The sequence below is a fragment of the Oryx dammah genome, unplaced genomic scaffold (assembly GCF_014754425.2).
Source record: "Oryx dammah isolate SB20612 unplaced genomic scaffold, SCBI_Odam_1.1 HiC_scaffold_9, whole genome shotgun sequence".
Taxonomy (NCBI): Eukaryota; Metazoa; Chordata; class Mammalia; order Artiodactyla; family Bovidae; genus Oryx; species Oryx dammah.
Window position 1 is genome coordinate 29762992 of NW_024070193.1, and position 17169 is coordinate 29780160.

General features: G+C 41.8%; 1 protein-coding gene across 9 annotated transcripts in view; it reads right to left on the minus strand.

Annotated features, from left to right (window-relative positions):
- The window catches only part of FOXP1 (forkhead box P1), a 622522-nt gene that overhangs the window by 84446 nt on the left and 520907 nt on the right, over positions 1 to 17169 (minus strand). For 6 of the 9 annotated variants that reach the window (XM_040247242.1, XM_040247243.1, XM_040247244.1 and 3 more), the window contains 3 exons: positions 11251 to 11388; positions 10132 to 10218; positions 4649 to 4802 (listed from right to left, as the gene is read on the minus strand). In XM_040247242.1, coding sequence (XP_040103176.1) covers positions 4649 to 4802; positions 10132 to 10218; positions 11251 to 11388 — 379 coding nt within the window. The remainder of the gene's footprint in view (positions 1 to 4648; positions 4803 to 10131; positions 10219 to 11250; positions 11389 to 17169) is intronic. The other 3 variants (XM_040247247.1, XM_040247245.1, XM_040247248.1) reach the window with 1 other exon arrangement.

Sequence of the window (17169 nt, forward strand, 5' to 3'; positions counted from 1 at the left end):
AAACGTGAAAGAAACTTGAAGCAGTAAAGTTCTCTTGCTCTTTAAGGGGGTCACAATGGACATGAGTCTTGGGCAGTAAGTGTTACCTTTTTTTTTTCCTCCCAAGAAGAGATTCCATCAGTATGTCAATCTCACTAATGTGGGGACGAAGCCTTTATTCTGGAGGCATGCCTCTACAGCCCAGGATTTCCAAATCTGACCTCAAGGCATATTCTAGTGCATACACGCACAGAAGAAACCATGTTCTGAATGGCAACTGACAACCACCAGCTGGGAGGACAACTCGGAAGAAATCACCAACCCTTGACATCACAAGGCAATGCCACATTAGAACTGGACGTCTGGATCTCAGTTCATTGTTTCAGTGAACTGGAACCGAGCTCTCCTAGGAAGCCTGCCATTTTCTGACTATATAGCAGGAACTGAAACAGGCATGTTTCTGACCAAACCTAAGGTACTGAATTTAAAAAGAAGGCTGTGTGCATTATATTCATTTGAAACACATAATAAAAAATGCCAAGGTCTAAATTTAATTTATTTTTGTCATTTAGAATACAATGGATAGATAATCATCTCAACGTGATCAGCCAAACATCTTTACTTTGCTAAACTGTTAAAGATTTTAATTATGCTAGCATTGGAGAGCACTGGTCTAATGAGGCGATGGACTCCAGAGAATCCGAGTGGTTAAGAACTGTGAAATGAGTCTGATAGGATTTTTTTATATTCACCGTGGATCGTTTGCATATCAAAGAGGAGTAAATTATTGCACAGCAGACCAATAACCTTCCCCGCCTTTCTGAGAGGAGCGTTAACAAAAACAGTTGGTCTCTCCTAACGGTTCTCCAAGAAAATGTTCAAACGCTTGAGTCTCTGCAATTAATATATATTATAAAAGAGGCCTCAAATGATACATTAAGTGGTCAGATATTCTTCGAATGTGTCGACAGCCAAGTCAGTTTTCTTCTTCCTTCATAAAAATCAAATGCCAATTATATTTTGATGGATTTTGTCCCAAATGAGCATTTAGTTATTAGGCATATTCAATTATTACTTGTCCCCTGAAATTAAACCTCAGAGGCAAATTAAACAAAGGGAAAGGTCACCACACAATTCTGTGTCCAGTTCTGCTGCATCTCGCCTATTTTTTTCCAATACCTAGTGAGGTGATGTGCAGGGTGGGTTGATAGCTAACAGGCCGCCACTGATGTCTGCACACCAGCAATTACCTGGGAAGATGGCTGACCCTTGGATCACTGTTTATTCAATTGAAACAATAGTGAATAGGCTTGTCTGTGGATGATGGCACACTGATATAAAGCCACATAAGTCAACACCCAGTTTTACTTTCTGGGGAGTAAATACACACAAAAAGAACAAGCTGCCTAGTTTTTCAACTCAAACTAACTGATTTCCGGGTCAAGGTGCATGGGAGGTGGGTTTCTAACCACTGTGTTAACACTTTCCCTCTGATAGAAGCAATACTTTGAAGCTGTTTCAAAAGTAAGCTGTTTATCCAGCAAATAAAGACAAAGAGAAATGCCCTGTTATACTTGTTAGGCCCACAGTGCACATTAATGTTTCTCTCCTCTCCTTCTAGTCCAATGGGCTAGCAAATCAGTTTCTTCATCCACAGGGAGAAATGGTAAATAAAATAGTAACTCACTGACTGACAACGAGGTATCCTTCTCGGTCAAATTTCAGTGTGATAATTACGGTGAAGAACATTCGCATCAGACTCACAGAAAGGCAGTCAAATTGGTCTCTTCCATCAATGTTACACCTTGTTACTGATGTTAAACTGTTACTTCAGTGAATAGTATCTACCAAAGGATGCTGTTATTTGACAACCGAGATCTCATGATAGAATTAAGACAGATAAAAGGTAAGCTAGTCACTCATCAGACTAAAGGGACATCAAATGTCCAGAAAGCATACATTTTTTCCCAAAATGGTAGATAGGAATAATAGTCCCAAGTTAAATCCATTAACAGGTACATCAGCAGGCATGCAATTTTCTTCCAACTGTAGTTTATATTAAAAAAAATTAAAAAGTCAGAATGATATTAAAAGTGTATTTCTTTATGGAATTACAGGTGCTGAGGAAGATAATATGACTAAAGCCATCAGGGGAAAAATAGACATGCTAATAATACAAAACAGGGAGAAGGTCCTCCAACAGCCCTAAAAACATTTTACAAAAAAAAAAAAAAAAGGTCCTTTTGTTTCATAACCTAAAACCTCCAGGGTAAAAAAAGAGTCTTCAAAATATTATTCTCTGTCTCTTCCAATACTGTGATATTTACATGCACGTTTAAGGCAACTTAGCCAAGACCGTGCAGGGATGTAAAAGAATCATGGTGAGTACATCCTGAAGTGAGCATTACTAGCATTTTTAACACATACACCCTGTGCCTGCCTACATGTCTTTTTCCAGGACAACTGGCCCCTTCATTATAAAAGAAAGTGCAGACACAGGTTTAAAAAATGTATGTTGCGGGGACAGTTGACAGATTACCGTTCACGGAACTCAATTTTACAATCCCAGGTATCACTGGCTCTAAGACAAACAGAGTTGATCAACCTTTTTTTGTCCTTGTACCTCCATACCCAGGTGACCATGTTCAAGCAAGCAGAAAGTTGATTTAAACCTCATAATGACATCAGTTTTAAGTCATCATCTCTCTGATTAAAAAAAAAAAAAAAAAGACTGTGTTGTAGTCTAACATGACTGAATTCTCCAGCCACTTTGGGCAAGGGGTTAGGGGACACAAAACCAGCCTTTTGATTCCAAGAGAGATGGCTATGACATGGGTGGTTCATTTCACTAGGAGAAATGTTTATATTTGCGTTTATGCATTTTGGGCACACATAAAGACACCCCCTTAGACTATAAATATGCATCTTCTTAACGTTGCGGGGGCTAAAGCGTTAGAGCCGACTGCTAAGCATATCAGTCAATGCCATGACTAGTGAATTACCTACCGGTGTCTCTGATATGTTACTGCAGAGATTACACTTCATGCATCACCACATTCATTTCTTTCACATTACATGTGAGCGTGTCTTGTCACTGCCCAATTGCCCTCTTTTGGACAGCTTAACTGATGGACTATAACAATGAACCTTAGTGAGCACACTTAATAGTATAGGAGCGGTAGGAAAAGATGAGCGAGGTAGAAGCGGAGTCCAGTGGGTGTGTCAGCCCGGCCGGCGATGTTGCCGGCAATAAATACAAAGATGTAATTAATGCATGTTATGACATTTTGCAAGCACAAAAGTGCATTAGCCCATGTGTCCTTCCCCCCACCCACCCCCACCCTGGCACTGCTCAGTTACCAAATCTTCTATTTTGACAGCAGTGGCGATATTGATTATATATTGTGTGGATGAGCAGTAATAGAAGGAGGAGGAGGGGAGTTGAGAGGGAAGTTAAAGGAGGAAAATGTCCTGGGCTCAGCATTAAGACATAAAGAAAACCCAAAGAACCTTAGGAGGGACCCAAGTTGGTTGTGGGTGGCTCAAGAGACTCAAGGCAGGTATGACTCACTGGTTCCACCTGACACGAAAAGTTACTGAACACATGGCCAAACCTTCAGCATCAAGACGGGAGAAAGAGTTTTCATAGTTTGAACTGTCTTTGTAACACAACTGAATCCAAGACACCAAAGGTTTTAGCTACCAGTCTTGAAGGCACCACATACACATACACCCAAGTCTACCATGGGCCTTGAAGAGGCAAATGAAATCCACTGTACCACGTACAGGACGGAGGACCTGTATTTCAAAACACAGCATGACTCTTTCTTCTTTCCTTCCCTCCTTCCTTTCCTTCTGGCTGGTCCTGAATAATTCATTTGTGCATCACATTGCCCATGTGAAAGTTAGAGTTGCTTCAACCCAGAGGGATGTCCTAAGAACAGCAAAAGTACTCATTTCTGTCTGACGGGCAACATCCATTGAAAGAACTTGTCAATGGCTTGTCCAAAGAAATTTCTAAATCCATGAAATCTCACTCCTTTTCAAAGAGCTCCAATTCTCAAAAAAGAGCTAGAGATGGACAAGGCTGCCTGTTCTAATGGGTGCAGAATCAACTTGTTCAAAAACCAACAATCAAGTGAATGCAAAAGAGAGAGATTCCAACAGAAAACCCCCTTGGCTTCTCTAACAGCAAGAGATGAATCACAATTGTTTACCTGAATTTCTCCCTAGATGTTAAAAAGAGACATTTCAAAGGTATTACTATGATTTTAAACAGAGCAAGTTACAGGATATACAATATATCTTAAAATGACTAACGAAAGCCTTCAAGAAAATGTATTTGCGATTCCAAACCGAAAATGTGAGATCTGATTAAAATGCTCCCTAAGACAGAGCAGTACTGCCTTCTCTCCTGCAGCATTTTGATCCTGTGACATCAGCGAAGCCTGCAGACCACCCTAGGTTGTCATCTTGGCACTCACAAGCCCTCCGGCTTTTGGAAGGGTCCATCACTGTTACCTGAGCTGGTTTTGCCTCTAAGTGTGCATCTTCATGTTTTAAACAATCTCCTTCATGATGAGCTGGAAGGAGACCCCGCTCCCCCCGCGCCCCCATCACTGCCCCAGAGTCTTGAAAGACCAATGCCTTTTGCATCATCAACGCTTACCTTGAGTGAGAGGTTGGAGGGGAAGGGCGGGCTGCCCTGGCTGGATGGTTAGAAGGCCCTGGCGCTGCAAAGACAGGAGGTGTTGCTGCTGTAACTGCTGCATCTGTAAAAGTTGCTGCTGGAAAGCCAACTGCTGGGTAGCCACCTGCTGTTGCTGAAAGAAATCATGCAGGGGGAAAAAAAAAAAACAATGAGATGGCCACTGCCCAGGGAAGGCGAAATGGATGGTGGTCTTCAAACACCCTGTCATCAGCCAGGACTGAGCTTCGGGGAAGGCTCGGGCTCAAGGCTGCCTTCAAGGGGACAGAGCAGAGCACCTCTGCAGAGGAACGAGGGGGTGGGTGGAGGCCCTTTCTCCTGCTGGCTCCCACAGAAAGACAATTTGCCAATCTCGGCAGTTTTTCCTGTGGTTGGAAAGGCCTGAGTTTTTGCAGTCAGAATGTGGACTTCTAGACTCTGAAACCTGTAATGAGGCACACGAGAAGTCAGGTTTCACCATTTGAGGTCTAGAGGGATTTGAACCCTGAACCCTAAGGTGTGAAGGAGCAAGCTGCCTCTGTCCTGCCTGCACAGGGAGAAGCTTTTAACTACTCTGTTTATCACTTCTGACATAAATAAATGAGAAAAAATCAGACCTTTGAAGAAGAAAAACTTCATCTAATATTGTTAATTAGCCATGACAAACGATGAAATAACATTGTAAATCTTTCATAGAAACAGCCACTAGATTTTAATTACACACATTCATAATTTAGCAAACAACATCGCACTCGGCTGTGAGTGCTTAATATGAAGGACACTTTAAGCTGCAGATGCCTTCGCTTGGCTTGAGTTTCAGAAACCCCAAGGTCTGCTGGCTGGTCGTGCTTCCCTACCTGCTTTGTTCTTGAAAAGAAGGGGCTCTGCGATATGATAAATATCTTTCTGTTGATTGGACAATGACAGGAGGAAAACTTTTGTTGTGTAAAACATCAATACATCATTCCTGTGTTTAGCAGGCCTTGCTCCAGCCAAAAAAATTAATGTAGATTTCCTCAGTAATTATCTGAGTGATAGAAAGATAATACAGTGCAGTATTACAATAAATAGAAGGAAATTATCTAATATCCTTAATCTGCGAGGAATCAAATCGAGGTGGAGGTCTTAGCCACATTAGGGCTAACAATTATGAAAGAAAAATTAACCCTTCTTGGGGAAGGGAGTTCTGGAACCAGGAAAGAAAAAGAAAGGAAAAAGGTTCTTTAAGAAAAGCCACAAGATTTGTTTTCCTGATTCTGAGTATTATTCAAAACATGAGAGAGACATTCCCAACCCAGAGGACTACAGAACCCTTTCAGAGCCTCTCATAACTACACTTTACAAACAACTGCATTCACTTACCCTAACACATGACCTTGATCTGATACATCCATAAAATGGTATATATACCAAGACCTTCTGATGCAAAGTTCAAAGCAGGAGAAACAGAGCGGTTTCCTTTTGGTCTCCATGTAGTTTATTTTACAGTAAAAACCATCATTCTCATATTAGCAACCAATTTCAGACTTACTACCATGCCACTGAGAAAGTTAATTGAGTTTCACTCCAAAAAACAAATTCTATACCACTAACAACAAAAATTTAAATAAATTTAAATGAAAAGCCAGTGTTTCCATTTGAAGAACAGCATGCATAAAATGATCCAATTGTTTTCACCCCTTCCCAAGTTATCACATTAATGTAAAACCCAATGATAGTTATATTCATGTCAAAATGATTTTTTCACTTCTTCAACAGATATTAATTCATGATGCTTTTAAAAAAGGTGGGGGAGGGGAGGAAGAGAAGAAAAAACAACATGGGCACAATACAAGATCAGGGATTCAGCTCTTGTTGAAGTAGAAAATCATGGGGCGGGGGGTGCTGGGGTCTGGGGAGGGTGTTTCCTGTCTTACTGTAAATGAAATGTTTAGAAATTCTGTATTTATATAAAATGACTGATGGCTGCTCTGTTGTCTCTGTGGCCATCCCTAGGAAAAGCTCATGAGAGCTGTCCGCGTTTGAAAAGCCAGGATATAAAAGTATACAAGGCCCATTGTCCAAAGAAAGAATTTAAAAGCAACACTGGTTGCCAAACTGTGCTCCCCACCCAGTTACCAAACACAGGATACGAGCCGTTTGTTTACTTCTCACAATTGAATGCATACAAAAAAGGTCTCCGTGCAGTCCCCTGGACAGGTCAGTAGTCAGTGTTAAAATGCTAAAATGCCCTGATAAACCTCGCATTTCGGATCCCCTCCCTAGCGCTGCAGTCAAAGGTCTGTTTTCCTTTCTTCGGCTCCTCCCTACCGCCTAACATAAACTGTCATAACTACTCAGGACAAACGGCCCTTTTAAAACAATCAACTTAGCCTACCTCGCCCGCACAGGATGGGCTCTTTTTTTGTGGCCTGACTTAAAATTAACTCCGCCTTCACTTTTCCACACCCGTCCTGTCACACAGTAATGAGCCGTCACCTAAGAACTAGCTGGATGGGGCTCATGGAGCACCCATCTTCCCAAGAAGGTCTCAGGTCTGAACTCAACAACTCGAGGCAACTTCAGGAAAAAAGAGACTAAAGTATGTTGTTCTGGCCCAGGATCAAGTATCTTACTGCAGAGGTGATCAAAAGAGGGAAAAGGCGGGGAGAGGGTGGCTGACGATTCAAAATTATGAGCCCCTAATGACTGGGGATTCAGTAAATTAATACACTTGTTCCATCTGTCAACATCCAGGTTCAAACCTTGTTAAAATCCTAACCAGCAGTCCACATCATGAAATTACTACCATGTGACTCTACTTCGTGGTAGCAGAAAAGGACCACCACCGGCATAGTAATTTCAGGAGGCTCCCCCCTTACCTGGGGGACATAAGGATCCCTGGTCACTGTTCCAACAGGACTTGGTAACATTCAGTGGTGCTGTGAACACATCAGTAGAATCCAAGGGGATGTACTGTAGGTCTGGGCCCGGCCACCCCTCAGATTGTGAAGGCAACACCACCTTTACCATCAAAATGGATGGCGAAGTGTGGCCACAACAAACCCAGTGGCCTGGAGATGCTGAACACTATTACTCATGGAACCACCGCCCCCGGTTCAGACACAGAGCGGCCCCCTTTTCTCCCCCACCCCCCCTCCCAAATTCCAACACCACCAGCCTGTCTGTGCGCCCGAGATGCCCCCTTCCCTTTCTGAAGGCAGCAATTTGGGCGAGTTAACTTTTATCCTTCCTTCTGCTGTGTAACTTTCGCCTTTGCATTTCTTTATCTGCCCTCTGAGCTCATCTGAACTTTCATGTTCTCCCAGCATGCAGACGTGCATTCCAAACTATGTCTAACAGACCAAGTAAGAGGTTAATAAGAAGTGGCAACAGAAAGGAAAAACACAATCCCTGGTAACTGATAAGAATGACAGTGCGGCCCTTTTTTGTTTGTCTTCAAATATAGAGTTAAAGATCTTTAAAAAACTAAATTTTGATGCCTTTGAAAAGAAAGAAGCACAAAATAACAACAGGGGGTTATTGCCTGCGAGCCACAGGGGAGAAACTCCATAATTCTTATTCTCCCTTTTGAAGGCTGTTAGAAATCTGATTCAAAAAAGCAACAGCAGAAGGGGAAACCTCTTGAGGCTGTAACCATTTCCTGTGATCATGCATAATGTGCTTCAAAAGTGGGTTTTTACCAATTCTGTTGATCAATTGCACCTCCTTCATATCCCTTCTCTTTTCTGCTGTGTTTACATCTGATGTGACTCCGTGACAAGCACTGTCTGAGACTGTGAAACAGGCCTGTCATGTTGATTTATGGGCGCATCAAACCACAACTTGTCCAAACTGAAGCTCGCAGTTCATTAATTAGAGAGTTGTGACTTTGAAGTCAGCTTTCAGACTGTGGTTTTTAACATTTGGCTTAATTTATATGCTCTTGAATGTGGATCTCTAAGGAAAAAACTGAAATTCCCTTCTTGTCTTTGAACTTCTTTTGACCGCACAATAATCATTTCTTTGTCCAGAGTGATGCCTGCAATCCCAGAGTCATTAACGCGCATTGAACTGCCACTGATGAGTAAGCCCTACTGAATTAGAAAAACAGCCAGCAAAACAAAGCTGAGAGCCTTCTGCACAGTGATATCTCACAATTACATGCCTTCCCTCCCTGTGCCATTTCCATTTTAATTACTGTTAGTCCTTTAGATTTACATTTTAGACACTTTTTAATCTGTTCCCTTTTTTATTATGGCAGCACCCGGTAGCGCGCCACCGTACTTAAGGTTGTGTCAGCAGTTTCATTAAAACACCTCCTCCCCTTCAGCCCCAAACTGCCCCTACTCTGCAGGGGTTTCCATCCAGGCTGCTAACCAGGACTCTAGGGTGAACCCTTGGCAGGGCAAGGAAAATGCACCCAGTTTGTGCAGAGCGAGGAAGCGGCACAGTGAGAACAGCTGGGTCATTCCCAACACGCGAAAACAGGCGTTTCCAAGCACCCGCGCTCCTGAGACGGCCAGGGACAGAGCCACCTGGCAGGACTCCTTCTAAGCTGAAGGCAGGGGCTGCCTGCTGCAGGCCAGCAAAGAAGCTGTTCAGTGGGACTGGGAGCTGTTTACCAAGCTCTACACTGTCATTCCGAGGAGAATACTCAAATGCAAAGAATTTCAGTCCACCGTGAAAACATGCAGAGATAAGTGACATTGGATAACTTTGAAATGGGAAGAGAGATGTCACGATAACACACACATGCCCAGAGGTACTCCCCCATCTGACCAAGCCTCGGCCACACTGAGTCGCATAGAAGGTGGGACAGAAACCTTGCCTAGGAAGGTCTTCCCTTCTGTTGAGAGAATACTGTTACCTAACTGGGCAGTAGGCACACGTGATCACTATGCCCACTTATAAAGGCCCGCATACACAGAAGCTATCGCAATACACAAGTTCTTCTCAGGAAGACACAAATACTCCAAGCCTGCCATTAGCAATTATGATCCATGCAACTTGGAAGAAGTTGTTCAACAAAGATGGGGTGTTCTGAACCGTGCTCTAACTTTTGGCATAAAGGATTCTTTTTCTGAAGGCAAAAGCCATCACCAACACCCAAGCTCTTGAAGCTGGGAGAAAAAATATCAAGTGTGCGCCGAGGTAAAATTTCACTGGGAGCACTTCACCTCCCCTAGCTAGATCTCAGCTCAGCGGTGCATTTGCAAAAGTCACCCTAAAGGTTCGGCTCAACCTCCTCTTCCCAGAGCCCATACGAGGTACACCTGTAGCAGTGTTCAAAAATACATGGCAGCCAGTGAGCAGAACCCAGAAAAATCTGAAAGAAAACAGGACAATAACTCTCAGTCTGAAAGCTGAGAACCGATAGAGTCAGCTCAGTTGTGCAATCATTTAAAAGATGAATGACAGTTTAATAGCCACGAGATAGTCCTCTGGGATCTGTGGTTTGAAAGTAAAATATGTATTGTCGGTACCTCTTTAGGCTGTTTTCCAGCATGTTGTTGTAAAAGTTGAAGCTGCAACTGTTCCTGTTGTTTTTTATAAAACTCTTGAAGCTGCTGCTACAAAGGAAAAAGAGGACGGTAAGTAACAGAGGGCAGTGCCAAGCCACTGTCCCTTTCGGTGCCATACACAAACTGTGATTTGAAAAATAGCATCCTGTTATCTGTAATGGCCTGACCTTTAGTTTGAAACTCAACAATAAATTTCAGTGCATGCTGACTCTTCTTGGCATTATTGTTTGAAAAGTAATCTCCAAAATGAACTGATGAAAAACATACCATTTTTCTACACAAACTAATTAAAAGAAGGCAAGGAATGACCTTTGATTGTACAACAAAGCTAAAGCACCCTTGCTGAGGGAGTCTGGTGACTCTCTGCTGCAGATTGTGCATGCTCAGGGTCAGGCTTGGGCGGTGCTGGGGGCTGCTCAGTGTGGCCATCTCCGTGTGGCCAGTTTCCTCTGCCTCCGGTCCCCACCACCTTGCCTCAGCAGCTCCCATCGCTATGGTCCCGAATCCCCGCTATCTGGTTCAGGGGTCCATCAAAGCAGACTATGAGGTCCCCATGGCACCAGGGCAGCCAGAAGTTTATTTCAGCATCAGCAGACACAAAAAGGATAAAACCAACTGTGTACCTGACAATTAACAAACTCCAAGATGTTTCCTGATGTTGAAAAGTTCTGTATGCTTCTGAGTTGAAATGGGGACTTCGAGAGCTGTCACATTTAAACCTGCTCCTGACGTGCTCTCGTTCTGCTTTGATTCACAGCATTTAGAAGCCTCTGGGCTTACCAAATAAAAGAGCGCAAAGCCCCCTAAGCCGAAAAGATCTTACTTCTACCAAGTCCAATTACAGCCCTAATCTCAGTCCATCGGGTACTCTCCTGGCCCAAACCCTCGTGGCTTTGGCAGGGTCCCTCTCTTTCAAGGATGCAAATGCAGTTGATCACCCAGGGACCAACATCTGCCCCACCCGCCTTGCTCTGCTTACTACTTCAATGAGCAAAGGAGCTGCTCAGGTGAGGGCAAGTATGAATGGAGGGGTGGGGCTCTGGAGGCATGGGATGCTGGGGAAGGAGGAAGGACCATTACCTGTTGAAGCATGAGGGCCTGCTGCTGCTGGAGGAGAACCTGGAGCTGCTGAGGGCTCAGCACTTGCTGCTGGAGAATCTGCTGCATTTGCTGGGGAGTGATAACTTGAGGTGTCATCATAGCCACTGACACGGGAACCTAGAACGTTAACGAAGGATAAATAGGAAGCCAGGAAATCGCACACCCACAGCACTCAGCCTTCCACGTTCAGTGACAGACTGTCTTCAGCCTGCTTAGAGGACTGACCCATTTCCCATATGCAAGTCATCTGTCCAAAGGGGATGCAGCCACAAACTCTAAATCAAGTAGTGGATTTCAAATAAAGAAAAATAAAACAAAACCTTGCAGCCACTAACAAGCGTTCCTGAGAGTTTGGTAAGCAAACAAGGAGTAAAAGCTTAATACAAGCTACCTGGAGCTAAGGTTGGTGTGATGTCAGTTGCTTAATGAGTTTTTGGTCATAGTGAGATATAGGAAGTTAACACCAACTTGAATTTTAGGGAAGAAGTTTAACGGGAACCAATATTTTCCCAGCTGGAGCCAATACAATCAGTCCTCTGTGGACAGTTATTCTGAGAGCAGTCCATGAACACCGAGTCCTATGGACGGCTGAGCCTTGGAGGCACCTTGCGAACTGCAACACAGGCCCTCCCTCTGACGCCTTTACCCTTCCCTGTTCACCCAGCACACAGATGTCTCAATTCTTTCATGGTGTAAAAGCCGCTTTCCATGACATTTCAGTGACAAACAGCTACAGTGATGAACTCGATAGCATTTCATATTTGCAACTGTTAACACGTTTCTGCACGGGCATCTCTGCAAGGAACCTGCACACTGTATCTGAAAGGATGATGTCTTGTTCAGATAAAACACTGACATTAAAATGACAGGCTGTCTTGGCCAAGGTTACACAAATTGTATTCAAGCGGATACCTAATGACAATGCTATGAATTCTGCAAGCTTTCTAGAATGTAATTTAGCTATTCAAAATAATCACTGCACTTGTGTTTAATTTGCAGACTACATGAGAACCATTTTGTCAGGCCCCGTAATACAAGAAGACTATTTCATGAAAAATTATCCCCCCCCCAAATAAAAAGATAAGGAAAGGGGAAAAAAATCAAAGAAAAGACAAAACCTGTATGTCTTCGAACAGTAATATTTAAGCATCTTACTTTTCTTTGGTTTCTAATCAAACATGTGACAGCAAGAAGCTAGAAGCAGTAAAGGATATACTTTGTTAAAAAGGATCTGCTGTCATCTCATGTATTACAATAAAAGGTAATAATAACATGTTTTGCACTTTGCCTGTGTGCCACTTAAAAAAAAAAAAATCCGGCAGACAATAGCTGATCAGAAGATAAAAGAATTAAAAAAATCTTTCAGGGGAGCAGTAAGCAAAAGGGAGAAATGCAGTATTAATTTTATGTAACATAATGTCTTAATATGCAGTTTATCTTGACTTTTTCACATGATTTGTCCTGTCATTTGCATAGCGAGCTCTCATTCCTAATTTCACAGTCATTATGCACTGATGTCCCGATTTCTCAGCATCACTAATTTTGATGAACTAAAAATGGTTCCTGAAGGTCAGATTCATATACAGTGAACAGCCTCCACTGTTGTTGTGGGCATGTTTTGTGTGGGGGGATGTTTACGTGCAAGTCTCTCATTGTTTGGAAAACACTAGCTAGAACATTTGAAAATTTTCATTAACCCAAGTCTGGAAGGTCATCATCAAATTCTTCCTATTGCAGTGGCCTTTTAAGTGTAGATGTAGATACACTGTAATTTAAAACAGATGGGCATGTCTGAATATTTTTATATGCAAACAGGGACAGATGTATATGAATGGATAAATTATCCTTTTAAAAAGATACTCCGCCGCACGAAATATCACCAATGATGAGAACAGTGAACTTGCATTTAATCTAGGACAAACACCAAGAAGACATTATCCAAACATCTAACCATCTAGAAATTAATTCCAATTAGTTGACTCTGTCTTCACACAGGAGAAACTTTCTGAATGCTTCAATCTGTATTGGGTGCCAATCACTATCTTTTGAGCAGCGAAAGCCAACATATCACGATGGAAGTTTACTTTTCCTTGAGAGTTGCATCATCACACAGGGAGGTTTGATTAAGCAAACAAAAGAACCATGTTTAAGGTTTCTTTTTTTCCTCCTGCATTTCTTGGATGATATACAAAATAAATATTCTTGAGCCAAATTTCTGATGGTGATGAACAGGAAAATATACAGGAACAGGGTGGTGTAAGATCGAAGCTGGTGATGCACGAGAAATTAACAGTGTTGTAACAGAAACCACCATAGACAGCCTCGTGCTCACAATTTTTAAAGTGACTGTGGAAAACCTATGTTAGAAATGGGCACCAGAGAACTTTTGGGGGTGACAGAAGAGTCAGCTATCCTAGCTGGTTTGGTGGTCACAGAGGTGGATACAATTGCCAAAATCCTTCCAACTGTCTACTTAAATACACTTTATCATATGTAAATTATGCTTCAACAAAACAGATCTAAAAGTTTAAAAAAGGACTTATGCTCACAGATAATTTTTAAATCCCCATATACAGTCAACTGTTTAAATCTCCTTTCCCCAGAGTTATTTATTCAATATCCATAGTCATGTTACAGAACAGTAAAATGATCTTGAGTCTCCCCTTCTTTTTCCCCCGTGGACATCTCCATGGAGGTGGTGACGAATAATCAAACGCTTAAAGCAGCAGACACAGCCAAAGGAGGGAAAGGGGCGAGAAGCCTGAGTAATCCTCCAGCCTGGTGACAGGTCTCTGAATGAGCAGAAGTGGGCTATCAGATCCTGGTGGCCTCAGCTCTGCTTTTACATCTGAAACCACATTTTCACACCAGTTAACGCTGAGCTTCCAGAGTGGGCTCGAGCTTCATTTATAAACGTAATGAAACTGAGATTTTCCCCAAAGTTTCTCCTCCAACATGTCATGAAAATCAGTTATGGAAAGCTTTCACAAACATAGCCAAATGAACCAGAAACCATTGTGGGGTGGAAAAGGAAAAGAGGAAGACATCTGAAGACAGTGTGAGGCTTTAAATAGTTAAGACTTATAGCCTACATATTCACTGCCTTAGCTCTCGATGTCCAACTTTTTCACGTAGCTAGTCCCTACTAATACTGGGAATCAAAGGGCATGCAGTACCAGCGAGAGGCTATTACAGCCCACACTTTATTGCCCATTACTACTGAGGTCATTAGCGGCAAGAGTGATTGTACTGGTCTTAACCTATTGATCACTGTAACTACTATCATTTAATCCTGTGTTGAATGTCTGGAAAGCAGCTAAAGGCACACAAGAGAGAGTGCTTCAGCATTGAGAAATATGGCCAAGGCTTCGAAATTACACTTTGATTCATAAAATCTAGCCACTGGTTTAAATCAATAGTATTTAAAACAGTCATGTGAGTTTTTAACTACAGCGCTCTAGTATTTATGAGCTCCTCTGTCAGAGTATTCAGTCAAAACTAAACTCCCCCCCACCAATTCCATGCATCTACCTTACCCTCCTTGAGATAAAAACATTAATTTCTGAGGTTTGTGTGCTACAGGGCTCATGCCTTAACTAGGAGCTCAAGCTAATTCTTGATTTCTTTTTCAAGTGACAGTTTAAATGTAATGCAAAAAAAAAAAAAAGTATCCCCGATACTGTAACTACCTTAACTCTTTGAGTATATAGAAATGAGTATGTTTTATGAGTTAACAATGAATCATAGAAGGCAATTTATGAAGAACGAGAATGATTCCGTCTAGCTGCCTTCAGGGATCAGAAATTCAAATTAAACTTCTGGCAGACATTTAAAGAATGCTAGCATACAAAACTGAATTTAAAACACACACACGCGCGCGCACACACACACACACAGAGTTAACACTCTTTAGTTGAGTTTCAAGAGGAAGTCAGGAATTAAAAACAAAAATTGCTTGATACACTGCTGACTGATAGCAACCGGGTGTGGCCCAGCCCAGGTGCGCACAAACCTGTGAGCATGGCAGCCTGACAGCTGTGCCGCCATCGGGGCGCTGCGGGCGCGCCTGCTGCTGCCTTCCCACCCCATTCTCGGCACCAACAAGTGGATGGGTAAAAGCCCATTCACTGCTGAGCAAACTCTCCCTGATACAGTTTTCTTTTACTTCCAAATAGCTTTATAGCAGCTGAATGCTAGAAGACCACTGAAACAATCTGCACCCTCAATGGGGAAAGGCAGGTGAGCAGGAAGGGGATAGTGTAAAAAGCAAACAAATAAATAAAAACACCCGCAGAAACAATACTTTATTTCTAACCCCAGAGACAATTGGAGGAATTGGGTGGGAGGGGAGATGACACAATATAAATACTGAAAATAACATGTCATCTTTTTTTCCCCTTTCTCTTTAGTTTATACTCAGTGTTAACTCTAAGTAAATGCTGCCAGGTATAAATACACAGAGATCTTGGACATGAGCATATTCTCATAACTGCATGGTTACAAAAAATGGAAATGTAAAGATAAACACATTTAAAATACCGCTGTATTTCCATTTCTCTGGATTAAGAATTTAGAAACTGGTTTTCATCTCTGGTTATTCACTTCATGGATGTCCCAAGGAACTGAAGTCCTTTCTAGATCTCAGGCTCTACCTGGATGGTAACTGACGAGGTTAGGCAGTGTTACTTGGTTCATCAAGTAAGAGCAAAATGAATTAAATTAGAATGCTCCACAACATCAAAGCAGAACCAAAGAAAATGGCTCCCCGTGCAAAAACAAACGAACAAACAAACAAAAAAACCTATGTCAAATTTGATATGATCATACAGAAGATAGCCTGTGTGAAAGAGAAGAAATAGTAAGCCCCCCTCCGAGAGACCAGTGTTCATAATTAATAACTCAGTGGATACAACTGATACATCACCAAACAAAAAAGTTAGAGATCTTCTATCTATTCCCCACGGTATTTAGAAAGGAGGAGGAAAACACACACACAAAATCCACCAAAAGCCACAGATAGCATGTGAGGCAGCTGTATCATACTGGAAAGAAAATATGTTTCTGACATAATATTTCAGTCTTCAAAAAATTTTTTAAAAAGCATGCTATTCATGTGGAAAGTATAATTCTGTTTCATTAGAGAATTCTGCTTTTTATATAACTCTTTTAGGCTTCGCTATTTTGCCACAATACTGTACAAAGCATTAAGGCAGGTAATGGTTATTATATTAATGCAAAATCATCTAAGTAGTCAGTCATTAGCATAACTGTTCTTTCAGTAACAATACAACCACCTATTAAAATTTTAGGGGAAAAAAGACCTCTTTAAAATGCAATTAGCATTTCATTTTTTATCATTTTGTTTATTACATTCTATCAAAAAGGGCTATCTTTCTTTTAAGAAGAACTGTATGGCCAAGACTTGTCTGCCAATCAGGAGTTATTTCAGGTTATCAAGCCTAATAAGCAATCTCTAAGCCTAATAAGCAACGTTCTCTGAGCTCTTTTGTCTCTAAATTGTAAAAAGTGGTATAAATTCATGTTTGTTTACAGCACAGGCATTCATGGGACCTCCACTGCTCTCTCACATTTCCCCACGCACATAAGGTTACTCACTGAGTGCCAGTGTAATTGTTTTAGCTCTAATAAATATCAGCTTCATTTGCATAAAAATGTAAAGTTTACATGAATTAAATCGCTTACCCCATTAGCGACCGTTAAATACAGGAAACAATGGAAGCTACACATGAAAATAATCATCCAATAAGCCCTGATCTTTTCAACCTGTCAACTATTATTATTATTATTAATATTATTATTTAAATCCAGAAAAAAGCTCCTCTTTCCTTGTTCAGTCTCTTTCTCTTGGAAGAGGGATAGAAAACAATTTAGTGCACA